General features: G+C 35.4%; 1 protein-coding gene across 7 annotated transcripts in view; it reads right to left on the bottom strand.

The window, feature by feature from the left end:
* Window positions 1–12,128: 12,128 nt before the first annotated feature.
* LOC576800 (inositol polyphosphate-5-phosphatase A) overlaps window positions 12,129–21,800 on the bottom strand; it is a 72,544-nt gene continuing 62,872 nt past the window's right edge. For 4 of the 7 annotated variants that reach the window (XR_004064190.1, XM_030985882.1, XM_030985880.1 and 1 more), the window contains one exon: window positions 12,129–17,899. Coding sequence is in view for 2 of the 7 variants with exons in the window: in XM_030985880.1 (XP_030841740.1) it covers window positions 17,805–17,899 (95 nt within the window). In the remaining 5 variants the exon portion in view is untranslated. The remainder of the gene's footprint in view (window positions 17,900–21,800) is intronic. The other 3 variants (XR_004064191.1, XR_004064189.1, XR_004064188.1) reach the window with 3 other exon arrangements.

Below are 21,800 nucleotides of genomic sequence, written 5' to 3'. Positions count from 1 at the left end.
TTAATCGTTTGTATCAAATTTCACGAATCATTTCACCTTTGTTTTTAGATGTTTCATCTGCCTTAATAGGTTTGAAACGATTTGAGACCATATACGATTGATTGAGATTAGCACGAGAAAAAGGAGAGGAAGAAGGACGGGTAAAAAGAGGAAAAATGAAAAGAGGAAAATGATGGAAAGTGTCCGATGATAGGAAAGAAAATACAAATATACCTTCAGGGGCTCTACAACCTAGGAGTAATCCAATTAAAAGAATTTTTCATATGATATCGTTTGAAGCTGAGCCACAATGACTTCACATCAATCTTAGATTATTGAGGACATAATTCCTTTCGACAGCTTCTTTTCTCCTCTCGTCCTCACCCTCTTCCCCTCTCCCTCTCTCTCTTTCTCTCTCTCCCTCTTTCTCTCTCTTTTTCTCCGTCTCTCTCAAACGGTTACTTCTCCATCTACATCTCTGTTTGTCTCTCCCCCTCTCTCTCTCTCTTTCTCCCTCTCTGTCTATCTCTCTCTCTCTCTTATTTTTCACTATCTCTCTCTTTTTATTAACATTTTTCCATATCTCCTTAACTTTCTTTCTTCACCTATTTTCCTTTTATCTTTGCTCCCGTCCGCCCCCTCTTTTCTCCCCTCCCTCTCTCCCTCTCTCTCTCTCTCTCTCTCTGTCCTTCATTTTTCTTTCTTTCATTATGTTTTTCTCACTTTCTCTCCATCTCCCTACAGTCCTCCCTATCATGTCTCCTTTGCTCTCTTACCTGACTTTCCTCTGCCAACTCTTATTGTATCCTCCTTCCCTCCCACCCCCTCCCCCTCTCTCTCTCTCTCTCTCTCTCTCTCTCTCCCTCCTTCTCTTTCTCTCTCTCTCTCTCTCTCTCTCTCTCCAATCATGCTAAATCATTTCCTCCCCTTGCCCTCTCGAAACCAGAAGAATAGGAAAATGAAATCATACCGTACAGTTTGTTTTCTTGCCTTGCGCTTAAGTGTTAAAACTCTTGAAAACTATATCCACAATTAATCTTATTGCAAGGGCAATGTCTGCAGATGATATTGATATAGAGGGACTCTTTTTCTTCTCTCCTAATTTCGTTTCATCTTCTCTAACCCTCAAGCGTTGCGATACATCTTTATCCCGGGTGATGTGGCGGGGGGGGGGGGGGGGGCAAATAAATACGGAAAGAGGAAATTGTAGAGGGCAGATCTATTTCTTGAATAAGTATTATTCTTGTCGCGTGTGTACCTCTCAGGGCAATCCGTTGCGGAGGTGCTGTTATTCAATACACTTTTTTTCTCGCCGTTAAAATGCATGTGAGAGGGACAATGTTATGCCGATTGCCACAATGTTACACGGGCAGGGGGAGGTCTGATGAGTTGGGCAAGCAAGCCGGTGGATGATAATTCTCCGCTCTTAAAAGGGTGAAGAGGCGATGTATTGTTTTAGCGTAATTAGACATGCCATTCCGTTCCCGTTTCTCGTTCATGGATGTTGGGCATCGGCCAATTTGGCCTTAACCGATCACCCTTTGTCATAACACTCACAAGTCACAAAACATTCACAGACACAGGGCGGAACAAATACCATGATGAAATATGAAAAGAATATGGATCTTTCGCAGGGTTGGTTGTAACTTTGCCTTTTTCCCCTTTTTCTCTTTCTTGTTCCCTTTGTTGATCTTCTCGTATTTGAATTTCATTTTCTTGTCAGGATTGTGTTTGCTAGGGCAATTGTTGTTCTGACACTTTATCCACCGGGAGAGCCTCTAATCAAATTAACGTGATCAAGCAGTACCGATTTGTCATCGGTATGCGCCTAGCGACTCCCTTCAATAGAGTGCGGTTTTGTTAGGCAACGGGCCCGGCAGCTACGGGGGGATTGGCAACCTCAAGATCGCATCTCCGACATCGCACCCTCCCTACCCAATTTTTGTAATTGGTAGAAGAACGCTACAGGTATATTAAGATACTATACTTGAGACTCAATTGCACCCTATGTTTTTCTCTTTTTTGTCTTCCCTTCTTTTTCTTTAACTGTTCTTAGTTGCACCATCAACCTCTTTGCATGTGTCAAATCGAATGACATTAAGGCATTTTCAGAGAAACTAATTTGTCAAAAGCCGAAGTTGAAAGACCGATAAGGGATATATTAGATCACGGATGGAAAGTAACATGAATATACAGGATGTGTGTGTGTGCGTATGCGCGCGTGTGCGTGGGTCTGTGTGTGCGTGTTATATCTATAATTATAAAGCATATTATCCGAGATTTGAACATCTACCTACAACGTGAAAACTTCAATATTTATAGGAACTTTTAAAACCCCATTATAATCAACATCTAATCAGGAAATTGAGACCTAAATGCCACACGTGACAAACTGTCTTACAACCTTGTCCATAAAATCGTAATATTTGTTTCTTTTTACCTCTTTCCAGGAAATTAATGTGACAATATAGTTCATTCTTGATATAGTTTATATCTCCTCAGAACTTTATTGATCAATGGCAATCTTTGTATGACCCTTCCGATTAATTAATAAAGTTTTGAGAAGATATAAACAAAATCTATCAAGAATAAATCATATTGTCAACATCATTTAAGCTTCATGAGCAACAAACTATATAAAATTAGATGGATATATATTAATATATACATATTAATTCATGTATATGTCAATGATTGTAGAATAAAATTCCGAGAATAATGAATAATTAATTAACAATTCACAACAAAGAGAGGCAATTTATATTACATAAATCTCGATTTCTAAATTTAGTAGACGACAAACATGATAGTAAACCCCATCTGCCCTTCAATCTTTAAACCTTTTCGTACTCATTAACATTGCTGTTTGTTTTTATATTATTAATATCATTTTGACTTTGCAATATCAACTCTATTATAAGATAAGACTATATACGATATTAATACTAAATCATTGTTTGTTTTGTTGTTGCTGTTGGATTTTTTTCTACGCATATGAAATATTAATTATTACCATATTATGTCATATTATATCATTTTTAATTTTGCTATCCGTTGATTCTAAAGAAAAATGAAAATTATCCTATTTGTTTGGAAGATAATCAATACAATATAAATTGAATTGAATGACAGTGATACTTCGCCTACACAAGCATGGATAAATAAAAACAAATAAGCAAATTATACTTATATATACCACCAATCACCTCTTACAATTTGACCGCATAATGAACTTACACGAATCCACCATTTAACCCCCCCCCCCCCCGCCTTCTACTCCTTCTAATAACTTTGTATTGCTCCCTATACGACAATTTTAAAGCTGTGTTTGTCAACATGCCAATTTCTTTTCCTAACTAATTTGTCCTTCATGATTTCGAGCAGAGGCGTACTTCACGCGTCAGTAAATTATAAATCACTCGATGCCTTTTGTGGATTAATTTTACCTCTGAGCTTTGTCATCATGCAAGTTTGAAGTTTTCGAACTCAATCGAGTGACACCCCTAGCCCCTAATCAGAAGCAAGTCTAGAGAGGGGCTTGGGTGGCAAAACTCCAAAAGCCCCCCCCCCCCATCCCCCCATTTTTTTAAAAATAGATAGATAGATAAACATTCAAGCCCCTTCGCCCCATCCCCTTTAATGATAATTATTGATTATAAGTTAATTTATGCAAGGCACATGTAGAAAATGGATGGTTGCATTTGGGTTTAACATTAGGTTTTGGGTTAGGGTTAATTACAGTATTCTGTCCAGGATTTAAGTTCAAAATTCGGATTGTGAATGAAATTTAAGTCGAGCCATTGTTGAAGTAGCAAGAGTCGTTCAATCCTGGCGCCATCCGTTTTCTTTCAAAATCGTTCCGAATGTCGATCGGATGTAGGTTTCCAAGACCAGGTTCTAATTGTAATCCTGATTTAATGAATTTACTATTCTATGTTACTGGGGTTTTGGCTACCGACTCCGGCCAGAATAACACCCGGACGTTAGCCTGGCAACCGTATCAGATCAGGCAGCCTCGCTAACGAGTCATTATCTCTCGGAATATTATTTGCGGTTCATTAAGAGCGATGTAACTCAATTATCCCTCTGATACGAGGTGGTGTGGAACCGTGTAATTCCTAACTAAACCGTTAAACAAACCCACCTAATCGCAACGAAAACATGGCTTGGAGCAGAAACCTGAATTATTGTTACCGTTCGTACTTTGTCTTTGGCTTATCGCACTCGAGATGGTTTGAGAGCTAATTAATGAATGTACTTAGCGATAAACTTGTGGCAGTTTTTAATTATTGTCAGCCAACAGAAAGGTCATGCGATTGTAGATTTTTGATAATGGGCTATTTGGTCTAATGACGGCGCAACGGGTCTGTTAGTCTCTCGAGACCAACCATGAAACTTTTATTCATCGATTTTAAGTGTATAATGTTATGAATGTCGATGTTCATCCACTCCTGCCCCGATTTGAATATAATGTTTAGAAGCCTCCCTCCCCTATAATAGGCGTGTAACTAAAGCGAAATTAAGAATAGTGTATACAAAACAAAACCTCTATAAAATAATGATGTTAATAACAAAAACATCGACCACAATATTGATAGTAATTTTATCATTCAATTCAATTCAATTCAATTCATATTTATTTCCTTTCCAACAGAAAGATAAACAAAGATATTACATTTTGTTCGTACATATTTAATTTTTCTGATAAATATACAAATACACTTTTCACATAATACAATTATTACAAGAAATTCTTAATTTCTGAGGAAATGGGGGGGGGGGGGGGATCCACTAAAAAGCAGTGCTTGTAGTTTATGGATCCCCAGATAATAATGATAATGAAAATAATTTTGATTACCCAGTGAGTCCTCATCAGCTTCAATGCTGTTCTTCCTGATGGCCCTGCAATCATTATTCATTATTATTAATTATCATCATCAATAATAATAATGATGCTAATAATAATATTTCAAGGCACAACAGTTATCTAGTTCATTCAAATCGAGCGAGAAATAAATTAAATTGATATAAAGCTTCCCCGAATAGGAAAATAGTAGTAGTATTCTTCATTAAGAAAACATGATGACAGTGGTATGAAGGAGGTTACAGTGGTGGAGATATGTTGTGGGTTTATATGTTGAAATGATCATGTATTATTGAGAAATACCAAATGTACAAAATTAAAAGTTGTAAGACATACAATGAACGTTTGTTTAGTTGGCAAATTGAGTGGCTTTATACTTAACAGTTCCTACATACATGAAGACTTGAAGAAAAAGTGGTTTCAATTTGTAATAATTTCATGACTAGATGTTTCATGAATACAGTGGAATCTCTTTATCATAAATAGATACAGTGGACAATATTTTTGTAAAGAACGAGTTCGTCTCTTATAACATCAGTATTTGTTCATCATATTATGAATTGTTGAATAATCGCAATACTTATCGTAATTATTACTATTTTAATGTTTGATATCATTGTTAGCATTATCATTATTATTTGTGTCATCATAATTATCACCGTTAATTGTGTTATTGTCATCACGATTGTTTGATCAATGTTTCATGTTGAGATAAAACAGAATAAAATAGAGATACCATTACAATAATGTCAGTGATCCCATATAATACTCATGAATTCCATTACAGAACAAAAAGAAGCTTACTACAACAAGCGAGTCATTGTTAGCACAACACAGGCCGAAGGTTAATAACTTATGATCTATTTGGTACACAGCATAATGGGAGTTGACACAGTAATTAACGCCTATCTCCGCATCGTGGCGATGAAGGCTATAAAAATCATTCGATTATTATTGGGAGACAACGATTAGAGTCTACTAGACTGATAAGATGCTGCTATTTTAACCCAGGTATTTTCTGAGGTGATCAGAATGCTGTTCCTTAATTGGCGTGAGCTTATAGGGATCACGTGACTTAAATGGGGGTATAACGTTGTCACGTGAGAAGGCAACATCGCACCATTGATGTCGAATTCGACCCGGCGACGTTTGATTTATTGAATGTTTACTTATTGATTTTCGTCAAAGATATAAGGTCTGTTTGTTTGTTTCTTTTTATTACTCATATGACAACAATAAGAATTAATATTATAAATGGTAAACCATAAATATACTTAAATATTGCGGATATCCTATTGAAGTGCCATTTACAAAATCATAATGCCACTATTTCTCCATGGGGTCCTACGTACATTATAGATATACACTTTCAAAGTTAATTATGATAAAACAAAAATCATGTAAATAAAATCGAAACATAATCAAAGACAGACAGGTCTAGATAAACCCTTAACAACCCCCCCCCCCCCCCAAACAACAACATCAACAAAATGATGACGATTAGGGTTGCCATTCGGGTGTAGGGTTTTACGACACTTGCTCCTGTGACAATTAGTGCTCCGTGTCAATTACCTACACTAACCAAACTCTATCCTCTTCAAACCATGACTCAACCAAACCCTAACCACTAACCCAATTTAAAACCCAATTGCAACCCCAATCCTAACCCTATACCCTTGACACCAGGAGCAATACTATTGTAGACTGCGCGTTTTAGGGTTAGGGTTAGTCCTAGAGCTAGGTATTGTGCCATGTTTGGAGTTGGGAATTCGGTTAGTGTTGGTTATTGACTCGGCAATTCTCGCCCCAATTCGAGATTTTCCAACGAAACTTCAATTGAGGAAGTGTCAATCGATATTAAACCTTTGTTTATGTATATTTTTTGTCCGAGTTTACCTTTTTGTTTTTCAAATGTTTCTTCGTTCTCGTCAGCAATATTTGTGTCCTCCAAACCCAGTCGTACACTCGTTAGTCGGTGGTTATGCTTATACTATAGAAGATGTTAACAGTTTGTGCTCGTGGGCCGATCCGAGTTACTTGGACTTCTGCCGAGCATTACCGAGTTCATCCCGAATTCTCCTAGTTCTTCCGAGTGCCACTGAATTTAGCAAATTGTGAGAGGAACTTTACTCTTTTTGATGGAGTTCACTCATGTGGCATTTCAAATGGCTAGATTTAGCTGCAATCCATGTAAAAGTGTTGTGGTGTGGTGGAAAAATTACTAGACTGTGGATCACATATAGGATTCTTTGACAGAACATTAATACTAATTTGCCACTCTCGATCAAGGTGTAGTGAGTGTGTACCTGGTAGAATGATTCCTTGAAATGCATTGTATGCTGATTACAGTTGCCTGAGCAATTAAAGCGGGGTTATCAATTTGAAAGACTCTTTTTGCAGAGCAAAGGGACGTTACACTTTTATGCGCTAAAGAAAATAAAATATTATCGTCATTTCATCAAAGCATGACAACGTATTCGCTGTGCATTTTAGAGCATAGTTCAAAAAGTATATAAAAAATACTAATGACTTTGGCACGGTTTTGAATATTAGCCACCGTTTTAATCTTTGCCGGGGTGATAATTGGGGAAAATTGGCTGATTGGTTTCCGGCTGTCAGCTATCATTTAGAGTGGTGTATAAGTACGTGATTTGTGCCCATTTCTGACATTTACGTGACCCTTTTTAGGGACCTTGGATGGCAATTTTGAAGTTGTTGGGGCTAAATATGACTGACCATAATAAAAAGCACAAGTAGCCCCAACCGCACTCTCCCCCAGTATTTTCTCTGCCCCTCTCTCTCTCTCTCTCTTCCCCTCTCTCTCTCTCTCTCTCTCTCTCTTCCCCCCTCTCTCTCTCTCTCTTCCCCCCTCTCTCTCTCTCTATCTCCCCCTCTCTTGATCTCTTCCTTTTCCTGTTTGTTTTTTCCTATGCCATTTTCCACTTGTAACTGAGTCGCTTTATGATATTTAGGAACAATTCACATTTTTATCACAAATATCGATATTTTAAGCAAACTGTTGTTGGCCCTTCAGCTGTCATTTTGTAGGGTCACCAAAAGGAATCATCATACCCGACACGTGCCAGGATGGCCCATCTTGGCCCACAAGATTGAAAATATTGAGAAGGGGGGGGGGCACATTTTACTGGACTTCAGGGAAACTGTAGGGCGAGACTGATAAGGGAGGACTCACACTCCTCATTTGGGGGGGGGGGGGGTGGGCAGAGGCAGATTTTTCCCCTTCAAATCCCAAATGAAAATTCTGTCATGCAAAGCGTTTTCAGCGGGGAAATGGGTACGTGCTAAAAGGGGGATCCTCTCCATAGACTTTTGCCTGAGGTCTATCTATGGCTGAAGCAACCTTTTCATCGAATTTGTCAGCTGTTGAGAGCAAGAAGGTCATTATGTTCTCGGGGGATTTACATTAACACCTTTTTTGCCTCTCAGATTTTCCAAGAGTGCATGCAGAGAAAATCACCAAACAATGAACATCGTAAAAAGGGCGTGTAAGCCATATGAATTTGATGAGCTTTGATTCTAAGGTCACTGTACTTTGTAACCCCGGACAAAATGTGTACTCGGGTGGTCCGACCATAACAACAAGTCACTCCATTGCATTCGACATGGGCCGGTACAGGTACACGTAGGGAGGACCCAAAATCCGGCGACTTCCAACGTCCTTAAACAAAGCACAAAGGATTTGCATTCTTTTCTCGCACACCTGGTTTAGATATCGTCTGTATTTGGGTTATATTTCTTTCCACTTTCCACCGTTTTTTCCCCTCTTTCCTTTACTCCTTCTCGCAGTAGTAAATATACACCGGTTAATGGGTTTGTAATTGCGGTATTTAGCTGGTGGTGGCAGCGTTGACCTTGACTTGTGATTCGTCAATCACCGGCAGCAGAGAGGGGGAGCAGCGAATGCCATGACATTGAGCGCGCGCTACATAGCGCTCGCCCGAGAACGTACGAGGACCGTTCATCGTGGCCGAAATGGGGGAAAGAAAAGGAAAGGAGAAGAAGAAAAAAATGTAGAGCAAGCACCGTGGAAAAAAAAAATTAAGGTTGGCCCTCGGGGAATTGAGGACGCCCCTTTCAGAATCTTAGACACACCACAATGTCTTTCATCCATTTATTTCATTAAAAAATGGGAATCTCTTGATATGGCGATTAGCTAAACGGCCCTTTCTCACATCACTGCCATTTGTCGATGATCATGGCTAAAGATTTGTTTAAATAAATGGACGAAAGACAATAATATGTCGTAAACTGTAGCAAATTGTTAAGCAATCAAACACTACAAATGCCAAATAATACCAGAGTTTGATGCTAATTTCATATGACATTATGGATAGATCATGATTTCTCAAAATATTTTCAGATTTTCTATTCTGAGGGGAGTTGTACAAAGCATTTGTTATTTGTACCGATGACTTTTGACAGCTTTCTTTTCTATCAAAATATCTTTAAAACAGTTAATTAAAAAAAATAGCTTAATGCTTAATACTTGTCATACATAATGTCACTTGTATCATTGGCAGCAATAGCAGTAATAGCTGCAAGGTTGTGAAATTAAAGAAGCCTTACAATGTCATTTCATTCTTCATGATTTAGGCAACCACGTGCTCGATCGGGGCTGTACGTTCCGTCAGTTTAAGAGGCGGGCGGGGGAGGGGGAACCGGGGGCACCGCCCCTAAGCTGAAAAGGCTCTCCCTAATTGCCCAATACGCAATAGTGCCTTGGCAGCAATTTTAGACCCGAAAAGGCGGTTGAAATGTGGTGATCGTCATAGCCATTTGCCATCATTGTTATTATTTCCATTTCTAATTCGTTTTGGATGTTAGAGAAAGCAAAGGTATACATTTTAAGTCTTACAATTCGAAAAGACTCCATTATCAAAGGAATTAAAGTAAGCAATACAGAAATTAAACTAAATTTATATGCAGATGATACAGTTTTATAATTTGAGGGGCCCACTGATCTATTTTATTTAGAGTTTTAGACATTTTGGAATATTTTTTTCAATAACTCGCTGGCTTAGCATTATAAAAAAAAAAAAAAATCAATTCAGGTTGTTAATTTGGGGTTACTACAAAGCTCACCCACCAGATATGAGTGTATTGGGTGTACTTTCCGGTCCACTCAAAAGACACTTTAGAATTGAACTTTCCCGAAAAAAAAAAAACTATTTAAAAAAAAAAGGATTAAAAAAAAAATATATCAATACGTGGTCAATCAGAAATTTAACACACGTTGGTAAGATTGCTAAAGCGTAATCCATAAGATTTTCACAATTAATTAACTTACTCACTATTCTCTTCCAAAACCGCCTGCATCTTAGATTGAATCTTTACTTTTTAAATATCAGGTATTCGTCATTTGCAGTATAATTTACGTCATCGCATTATTTGGTGTAAACATGTATCTTTAAATATTAAACCTCCAAGAACCAAACATAATATAGATATGTATTTATAGCACAAGTATTTATGTATGGAAGATATATCAAGTAGTGGGAGAGTTGTTAAGCTACGGTTAATATGTGTATAGTTGCATCACTTGTGTATTTTCATAACACTCGTTACTTGTAAATTATGTTTGTTGGTACTGTTTATCTACTCTAGTTTATACAGAGTATCTATTATGTATTGTTTATCTCATTTTATATAACATATACACCCTAATAAGATTACATATATTTTTTAATTGTACCCTCATACCCTGTATTTGTACAATCAACTCAACTCAAATCATGAGTCATGATTATCCAGATTTTAATTTTTGATAGAGATCAGTGGTGCTAACGTGTTGCCCTTCGGAATGTCACAATCACACACACAAAATAAAATACAAAGGAACAGCAAGGCATCTTCTATAAGGGTCAATATGGTGTTATATTTTAATATTTCCCTCTCACAGTATCATAATAATTATTTTAGTCTCTATAATATAATATTAATCATTCATTCCGTTATTACAATGGTCAACATGGTAGATAATAAAGGAAAATAACATGGAAATGAATTGTGAAGACAATAAAATTACTACAGAATCACTATCATAGCGTCTTTCTTTACATCTACACAAAATTAATTTTCTCGAGTTTGGTCTCATTCTTTTAGTCCTGCTTGCAACCGAGTACGATGGAAAATCACACTCTTAATAACATAGTTGCAACAAAATAATTTATTGATTTGATCAATTGTAAGTTCCTTTTCTCAATTCCTTTAGTACCAAGCCTCATTATGTCACAGAATATGTAACAAGCGATGAGAAAATTAGATGTAAATTAAAACAGTTTGCAGACTTGAGTACAGATCTACTATACCGACAACACAATGATATGCAATGCTCTACTGAGAGGTTTTCGATGGCAGTTTTACAAGTCGGCTTCTATTACAAAAGAAAATCTTATATTGTGGAGATATCTTATATAAGAGATATAAATCTAGATTGTATGAAGTATTTCCTTTAATCTAAAAACTGTTTTCTCAAATCTCGATTAAATTTTCTTAGTCCTGCCGAACAGATGAATCTATAGTGATCGGTAATTTCTTCATTAAAAACCAATATTATTTGAAAGAACTTTAATTATACAATATCCACCTCGGTGGCCTATTTTGGATAACGGAAAGTCTGTCACCAATGAATAAATATGAGTTCCCTTTGTTTGACATTACCTACGTCACAATGGGATGATGTATTTCAGCCTAAGAGTGTCTCCATACAATGTACTTGGGTACAGCTAAATGTCATCTTCTTCTAACATGGAGGTTAACAACCTTTCTGATCTCAACATGATATTACTTCAGGGGGTGTTTCACAAAGTTGAACTTATATTTTGTAATATTTTGTAAAATTTCTTTTTAAAAGGCATTTGAATCCTTCATATTTTCTATTTTCAAGGAGATTTCATGTTCTTGATGTGGAATTTATAAAAAGTCTAAAATACTAGAATTTTCTCGTTTGAATATATTTTATTCTAAGGCTACAAATGGTTCTTCATAACTTTTAAGTCAAACTTAGAGTTAAGTTCGACTAAAGATCTTTGTGAAATACCCCCCTGATTATCAAAGAAGGATGTCACAAACATTCCCGTCCACACCATGAATTATCATGCCCATTTACTCAAGAGACTGCCTATTTGGAACAAGGCAGTTCACTTACGTATTTCAATTTCAGGCATGAATAATTCACAAGAATTTGATGTGTATGACCCAAAGCCTTGCTCGAAGCTTGCCTGACATGGAAACAGTGAATATATGCAAGGTGGATTCCATAATATAAAGTTGTCTGTTGATCTGTTTAATAAAATTGTTCTTCACAATACCATCAAACTGGATAAATTGATCTTGAATATATCAGCTGTTGCTTTGTCTGGCAAGCTTCTGGGTCCTTAAGAGCCAATTTCCCCTAAAACAGTAGGCAAACCTTTTAAAACAAATCAATGTTATTAGGCATAACCATTTCAGCAATGCTTGATATGTTTTTTTCCAGACAAATATATAAAGTAGTCTATCTCACTGCAACCCATGTGCGACGGGGCAACCTTTGCTTTTGATCAAACAGCAACATTACAGGCATAGAGCTGTGTACATCATTGGGTGAGGTAGCAAGAATATAAACATTTAAAACAACTCTTACAATTCTTTTTGGCTAAAAACAGAAATAATAAAATCCAATTCACAATTCAACTCAAAACTCTGATGCAAATGCATTGGTCTGGTAAAGAAATGCATGTAGTTAAAATTCAATTTGTACAATAAAATAAATACACCCAACTTAATGCGACACATCAACAGAAATGAACAAACTGACCACAGACATATCATTTCTATAATCATTCTCTCAAAGATAATGTAAATGAATTGTTGAACACGAGATATGATAATGAGATATAATTATGATATACTTTTTTTTAAAGGAAATGTACATATTTAGACATTATTGATTAAAAATGTCCCTTCTACAACCTGGATAACTGATATAGTTTTCTCCCTACTTTGATTAGATGATAAATGCATTATTTCAATTCAATGATAAAGATATTGTTTTTGGTACATGGTGACAGATTAAATCGCTCTCGTATTATTCTTGATTTTCAAAATGTGCTTAAAAGCTCTCATTCTGGTTTACAGATTAATACATGTATGTCATAGTTCAGTTATGGTCTAAGGTAGGTTAAATCTTTGTATACCGGTAATGAATATGCCTGAAAAAGGCCGGGGGGGGGGGGGGGGGGGGAGGGTACTCAGATTTTTTGGGATGCAGGTGTGCGGCTAAAGCTTTGAAACCCATACCTGTTTTTAAGTTTTTGCTAGAAAAGGTACAAATTTGTCAAAATTATTTTTTACTTCTTGAATTTTCACTTTTAGCAAGAATATGAGTACGTATATTTAGTGTGAAGAAAATAGTAACCCATGTTTAAGGTCAAGATATAAAAGTGAGGCAGCCATTGTTACGGATTTTCCAAAACAAAATCACATAATGTTTAGGGATACTTTGAAGAAAAACAAAGTGACCCACAAGAGCAGCCCATTTCTGTATACCATATCAGGTACTGTACCACCCCCTTCCCGCCCCCTGATAAGGCTAGATACTGTCAGCTTTGTTAACTTCTTTCCAACCCAACAGTTGTGTTATAAAGCCTGATTTGATGTATATTAGTATTTACATTGTAATAATGCTGCTAAAACTGCTTGGAGCTGTATCCTCACTTTACATAATGATGTCAATAATTCATAATTCTACCATATCATATATTTCTTCAAAAGCTAAACAGTGACCCAAGACATTGTAAACTGGCATTCTGAATATCAAGTTACTTGAGTACAGCATATCATGAAATAAATAATCACCGTTTAGGATTATTATAATGAGTGAAAATATTAATAAAGATTAGACAACTCACTCCTAGATCCTCATCAAATGATTGGTCAAACGTGGCCACGTATGATTCATTTACTGAGACTATCCCACTTTTTTCTTCATGAAAAAATGTGCATTCATTTCCAGTACTATCCAAAGATTTTTAAGTACGCTATACTCATTGAGGTTAGTGCACTGATACTGTTAACAACTGTATTTGCGTAGCTGCACTGGGCATAAACGTGTATAGAGGTAGGTGCGCTCATCTCTCTGAGTGTGCAGTACAGTGAGCCTATCAAACTTAGGATTTATTTGTCAGCGAAAACTGACACTAAACCATCTCAAAATTAATTATTTTTATATCAAATAACAAGGACCTAGGAGTTTTGTTGTATTAAACAAATGATGCATGTTTTCATTCATTCATTACAGGAGATATTGGCTCTCGTTGAGGCTGTTTATGCATTTATCATACTGAGCTTGACGGCTTCATACAATAGATGCATTCAGCCTCAACGCGAGTGCGAATAGATCGTGTAATGAACTCCTTGGCATGCATCATTTGCATAATATATCATTTACCAATACCCAATTCCCTGGATTCAACATAATTGTTCACAGAAGATCAAAATGCAGGATTCTAACACTGTATTGTTAAAGTTACATGTAATTTCAAAGACCATGCTAACAATCAACATAGATGTTGTGACAAAGTTCTCCTTACAAGTCAACGTTTTGTGTCTGGAAACATTCTATGAAGAAGCCTGTAACGCTCCAGCATTTCACGAAACTAGTATTACAAGCAGCCATCACATATTATCTTCAAAGGCATTGGGGTTAAAGGTAAACATAATACCCATTGCTCATGAAGAAACTGTTATAATTTTGTAAAAAGTAGACAAAGAAATTAAAAAATTGAGATCACAAAACCAATAAGACGCCATACCAGATGACGTTACACAGTATACTGCTGATAACTTTTTTTGAACTATTTTGTTGTTCAGGCTACATCGTATGTGCCATTCTAACATCACCCAACAAGTGATCCGACATTTGGTCCGGCAACTTTTTCGACATTTGCTCCAGTCTTTGCTTCGTCCAAAATATAGGCTTTTGGCTTGGCTTGGTTTTCAGGTTAGGTTTAGGGCTATGAATAGTAGGTCCAGAGCTGATGTCACAAATTTGCCAAGTGTTAGAAATTGACTACAGAGCAACTGCCGATAAAGTATACATCGTATATTCTTCTCTAGTGTTTAACAAACCCACAGAAAGATATATAATTACAAAAATTTTATAATCAGCGAGAAGTTCAGCATATTACCATCTTATACATACGATTGTTATGAGATGTTTATAATTACAATATTATTATTGCTCAAAATTCTGACATTGTTATTGTATACATACACTATCTTGCACTGTACAACATGCATACATATTATAAATACAGGGCTGCTGTGCTAGACACCAAATGTGGGAAAAGTATATACATGCTACAAACATTTACACACCGTTGGGTGGGGAACTAAAATAATGTTGAACCATAGCCAGCAAAATAAGATACACGCAGCAAAAATAGGTGCACTCATCTTGCTTTTGAGTTAAAACCACTTAATTCAATAAATAAAAAGCCTTTGATAAAACCATATAACTGTAGTTTTCACATTAAAAAAACAACAACAACAACCAGGACAGCCTGTTGATATGATAAAAAAGGCTGACTTTTAACTGATAAATACATATAACGAACAGCAGTTGCGATCATTATTTCAACAACCACGTCAAAATATACTTACATAATACATATAACTATCATAAGGTTAAAGATAATTATTGCACAGGATTATATAATGTACAAGTTTACTCTATGTTCAATGTGGTATATAAAAGTCCTTTCTACAATATAGATATAAAACCAGCTAAGTATGCAGTTATCAAAACAGAGCTCCTTCTTTTCTGCTATTCTGGTAGCTCAAAATCATTTTTTCTAAAAACTCAGTGCCCTTTTTCACACGAAAATATGAGAATACAGTGAGATTACATAAGGCATACCACAACTGTGTACAGTTTTGTGCTTCAATAAGTTACTCTATTCAAAATGATCCAGGGTCTTGAAGAGGAAGAAGATGTATTTATCTACAAAGAGATGAGACATGAAAGAGAGAACAAAAGAAAGAGAGAAGGAGAGAAGGAAAGAAGGAAAGAAAGAAAGAAATTCATGAATGTACAAAGATTTTTGTGACAACAGTATGTGTACATGTAGGTGAGAATATAAGCAAAGTAACAGAGACAGAGAAACAGAGGGGCCGAAACAGGAAATGGAAAATTTGAAAGAGAAAGACATAGAATCTAATGAATTTTGAGAAAGCACATAAAAATACTCATAAAACCTTGAAAGAATATACAATTTATCAAAAGAGCACCTACTTAAACTTTTTCTAAAATGAGTTACCTCATGAATACATAGAAATTGACCCATCAATAATTTCATAAACTGCATTGAAACCACTAAAGCTACAGTTTCACTTAATTTACATATTTTTTAATCTCTCTGCCTAAAATATTACAAACCGAGCACCTGCGCTATCATTATTCTTCACCTAACAGTAAATTTCTGAATAAAACAACAACTGGTTAATACTCAGATTTCGAGCCTATTCTGCATTTATCCACCAGCCTCTCTCTCGCTCTCTCTCTCTCTCTCTCTCTCAAGTCTATTTCATAATACAATGATGAATAAATTGAAAACGATGAATGCTTTCTTTCATCTGTAGACTAAAAGAGTTTTTTAACAATCAAATCCTTGGCCTAAGAGCCCTTCAAGGGCTGATACCATTTGACCAATAAAACTAACGTTAACTGTACCAACAGTCCCTGTATAAAGTGTTAAAAGTCTCCTGAAGTTTAGGTGAAAAGGTTATTTGATATGCCACTGATCAGAGACTAAAATGTGCTGAAGACTCAAGAGCCTCCAGTCAATGAGATGGGACCTGCAACAACAATATCCAATACGTTTTCTTAAAATTTCAGGATCAAGACATATTTTTAGATATAATTATTGTAATCATCATCAGTCAAATGGAACCAGTCTTTTAAAAAACATCAGACTTACTGGTCATAACAATAGAAATAACATAGAAAGATGATGCATAATACATATTCATTAATTTGAAAGTGTCCGTAGGGTCTAGGCCCATATAAAGATAACAATTATAAAATAGTTCTCCTAAAAATGTAAGCGGAAAACGTATTGGATATTTATTTTCCCAGACCTAGCTCACCAGTTTATGCTGATGAGTCTTCAGCACAGATTTTTAATTAATTGATGGATATAAAATAATTTTCCAGAAATTTCCCCTAAAGTTTCTGGAAAATTGTTTTAAATTCATGGCTATTGTTCTAATTATCGATGATATGGGCCTTGCCGCTTTCAAACACTGTCATGTTAGCTGGTCTGGGCCCTGTTTCATGAAACTTTGTATCAGTAAAAACTGTCACAATTCTATAACAAATTTACTTGCAACCAATCAAATGCACTGATTTCAGTAGCTTTGAAACAGCTACTGTAACTTTTTTTGTAATATCAAGTTTGGTGAAAGAGCCCTGATTTCACTATCAGGTAAGCTCAGGTGTAAAAGGAAAACACCTGGTTGAAAATCGTAAAATCTGGGAACTCCAAGCAAATATCGTTTGTTTGGCCATCTTACTGTCTGGTTATTGCAACGTTCGTATTATTGAGATGTTTGTTTAACATAGAGTCTCTCGACGCTGTAAAATATCACGTACACTGTAAATCACAGTTGCGCTAACAAATATTGGAAACTGGTTATTATCCAAAAGATACATAAATGCACTGTGTTGCACACTTTGATCAAACATTAATTCATTTTCATATTCATATTCAACCCTCTTACATAGCCAATTAAAGGAAAGACATATAAATGGGGTGCCTTTTTTAAAAGCTAAACTTACGACAAAATACTACTCAGCCTCCATATCGATAAATGAATAAGGGAAAAGATATGGACAGAGGAAAATGGAACTGGGTGAGAGAAAAGAAAGATGATTGGTCCACTCCTTCAGGGCCAGCATTCACACGGACGTCTCGCGATATATCAAGACATGGGGGTGCTCTGACCGTGTGTAGTGGTAGTTGTACTTGTAGCGAATGCGTAGTGGCCATACAACTGTGAATGGGAAGAGGAAAGAAGAAAAGAAAACATGACAAGGCTATGATAATATATTACTGAAACCTTGTAAATAAGTTAAGTATCCATTCCTTCATGAGAGTATACGAAGAGTTTAATTCCCAAAGGAGCTAAATCCATTTTTGTAACTTCAGAGAAAAAGGGATTTGTTTACCAGATTTTGTACAGGCGTTTACGGAAAAGTGATATTAGAAGGTGCATTTTTTTTATAATTGCTCCCAAAATTTAGGTAAATACTGTTGTTGAAAGATGGGTACTTAAGTGAACAACGTTCTGATATCAATAACTCAATTTTCATCAAAAGTGGATTTAGCTCATTTTGGAATTAAACTCTTCATATGTCAATTGAACTATTTCTGTAAATCTATTCCCTTTATGTCATAACACTTCTAAAGATATGCACATTTATCTCCTTCTTATTGACAATATGGTTAACAATAACCAAATAGAACAGTGTAGTAAATAAATTTAAAAAGCGGAAGGAGATGAAATCCGGAAATCAAATGCTTGTGTTGGGAACGCCCATTACAAACGAGGACAACTTACTTTAAAAAGTGAGGCAAGAGTTAGACATAGGAGGAATTGAATTGCATGTCAATAAGTAACACTGAGTAGACTGTTTCAAGCCTTTTATACTAAGAAGTGGAAGATATGGGGGAACTAGACAATTTTGTTTAAATAGAAATGTTCAACTTTTTCAACAGAATCTTTCAACTTGATATCGTTCAACGTGGTACAGAAAAACATCCTTCTGAAGTTTGCTTCCCGTTACCAAATTGCTCCTAAATATATCTATCACTTCATCCTCTCCAGGTCTCATTACAATAATCAATTCCATACGGTTGTTTTAATTTCCTATCTGTGATGAAATATCAGATTCTTTTCACAAGCAGGAAGCCTGATAAAGTTCAATCTCGATTAAACTTTCTATCTTTATCCATTTGAAAAACAACCCAACTGTTAATTTTGAAAAACAGAGTATATGAACAGTGCCTTGAATTTCTTAAGATTCCAAGAAATTATATCTACATGAGATGTTGCAACATGTGTATCGTTCGCTACATCCCTCTCATATTAGGAGTAGGAGAGATTTGAGAGGAATATTTGGTTCAAATTTAACTACCAGATTGTCTCCGGCCCTTGCTTAAAAAGCACTTCAAAATCTTCAAAGTAGCATATTTCACATCTATTTTCAGTATATGATAACAGCAACTTTTTCATATTTGTTTCAGTAGGCAAAAATTGTTTTGCTTTTAAGATTCAATAGCATTTCAAAATCATAAATGCAGCATATTTCACCATTGTTTTTATTAAGTACATGATAAAAAAAATCCTGTTGTCATATTTGATTAGGTAAGCATAATTTTTAAGTTAGAAATGATGCCAGGCTTGCCAGCAAATGAAGGGTCTTTCCTTTTCCTAAAAATACTGCTAAAATACCCCCTTTCCCCAGAAAAAATAAAGTTATGTAGCATGATAGACATCCTGCATTTGGAATAGAAATATTTCAGAATGAATAGGAACAAGAGACTGACATGCTCTGTCCTCCCCCCTCCTTCCTAGCCTTTTCTAGGTAATACAGTCAGTCCATACATATGTAATCATTAACAACACCATCATAATTACATTGTCAACAAAGATAAGAATTTGAAAGAACACAAAACAAACCTATTACCCTAAACTCAGAGTAGAAACCCACCCATACGACCGCTAACGCATCATTAATCTTATCCTAATGGCCCTCAAGTTTGTAGATTAATACCAACTCAATTACCACATAGCTGTGGTGTTAATCTTTAATAGCCCATTATAGTCTGATGGCAACATTTTCTCTATGTATGGAATTAGTCATTTAAAAAATTGAATCGAACACCTGAAAAGCTATTAAGAGTTTTGCTGATAAGAAAAAGTTGCAAGTCTTAAGGAAACAGTAAAGGTAAACATCTGTTACAAAAAACAATTAACATTTTCATTGGGTAATTTAAGCAATACCTGGATGTTTTAATTTTAAGGTGGAATTAAAAACAAAGAGGGGTTGTTCTGTATTACAATCAAAGGGATAGTCGAGTTCTGTTGCAGAGGGCACTACACAAAATAATTTTTTGTGAGATAATGAAAAACTGAGTGTCAAATTTGAAAGAACATACAATTTAATTGACAAAACATCTTTGTTTGATCAAAATCGGTTCAGAGACGGCTGAAATATCCATAAATATAACTAATAAAACTATAAAAAATATTTGTGTACCACCACAAATATTAGATAATTTGAAAAAGCCGATGAAAAAACGAAATAGGGACTCATACGTTTTATTCCAGCCAATGCCGATGTCAGCTTTTTGTTGGCTTTTTAGTGTTGGTTATAATAGGCACAACCAGCCGGCCTATAAAATTGTTATCATGAATTAATTAATTAATTAACAGTCACTGTATTTTTTTGAAAGCAGAGCTGAATTGGTATAATCCTATTGGCTAAATTTCACACATTTTGGGGTCTAAAATTATCTTCATAGCAATTTTAGGTTCTAAAAGGGCACCAGAAATGTCATCAATAAGAATAAGAGCAATAACCATGCACTTTGAGAACATTTGCGATCTGACACAAGAACTCAACTATCCCTTTAATCCTATGCATCAGGTAATGGAGGAGTACACTATTGCTTACATGTCAAACTGGGAGAGTTGGAGGTATTGCATAACTATCTCATACATACATGTATATACCCTTAAAGGGATCTGGTAACTTTGTCTCAGATTCTGAAACAAAATTCTGGATTTAGCTCATGATGCAATGAAAATTATAAACCTTTAGGTCAGTCAGGAACCCCATGACTTTTACAAGCCGATCGCCTGTCTGATTATCAAGATATTTATGATTGGAATTACAAATTTTGAAAACCGTTCGCCTGACGGTTTTCATAACACTACAGTCTATTGGGGAAATCGAGTATGGTAAAACCGGTCACTCAAAGATTTTTACTTTTTTGAGGCACTTCTTGATCATTTTGAAGCGCAATTTTTTTAGGGCTTCAATATTACATCATATTAAAGAAACTGATAACACGTAGGGCCGTGTATCTCAGATTTAACATTGTTAAACGATCCCTTTAAACCCTTAAAGAAATCGGCAGAAAGCCAATCGCCAAAGGGAGTGACAAACCATTAACAGGTAATGTGCAACGTTTGGTAGTAGAAATTTGTGTTAAAAATCAGTTGAAATTGAATAATGTAAAGCAAGATTATTTGATATAGTAACAATGATATATCTGTCCTTATGATAAGATCTATGACTATCAAGTTATTTGCATTAAAGAGAATTCTTGTTTAAAATCAAAGTAATTTTTTTTCTTTTAAAAAAAATGAAATAAAATAAGCATTGATGATTTGTTTTACGATATTCAGGGACTTTTTATGTATAGTAAGATAAATAATAAACCCAATAATTTTCACAAAGCCATGACGAAATGTTAAATTGCACCTTTAAATTGCAACAGAAAAGGTTAACTGCTTTTGCTATCCGCTCTAGAATCTAAACTGGTGTACTTATCATTTACGTGTGGGCAAATTATAATTTTAGTTGTTAATGATGGTAGACTTTGAGAAGAAGAATTGCTTTAATCTGTCAATGATGGCTCTTAATCATACAAACTTACATATGGATAATGAGAATGCATATTGACTTAACGAAAGAAAAAAAAACTAAACAAAAAACTCAACTTATTACAAAATCAATATCAAGAAAATAATTGATTCAAATATGAATCATTAAAAAGGTTATCAGGATAACAAAGCAAATTTATTCATTGATTGACCCATTAAGGAAGTTGTTCAAATATTCAGAATACTTAATAGACTTAATTTGTTTTAAAGATCCTTAAAA

This window comes from Strongylocentrotus purpuratus, unplaced genomic scaffold (genome assembly GCF_000002235.5).
Source record: "Strongylocentrotus purpuratus isolate Spur 01 unplaced genomic scaffold, Spur_5.0 spur5_scaffold_15, whole genome shotgun sequence".
Lineage (NCBI taxonomy): Eukaryota > Metazoa > Echinodermata > Echinoidea > Camarodonta > Strongylocentrotidae > Strongylocentrotus > Strongylocentrotus purpuratus.
Note: the sequence above shows the minus strand (reverse complement) of the source record. Positions and strands in the feature narration are given on the sequence as shown.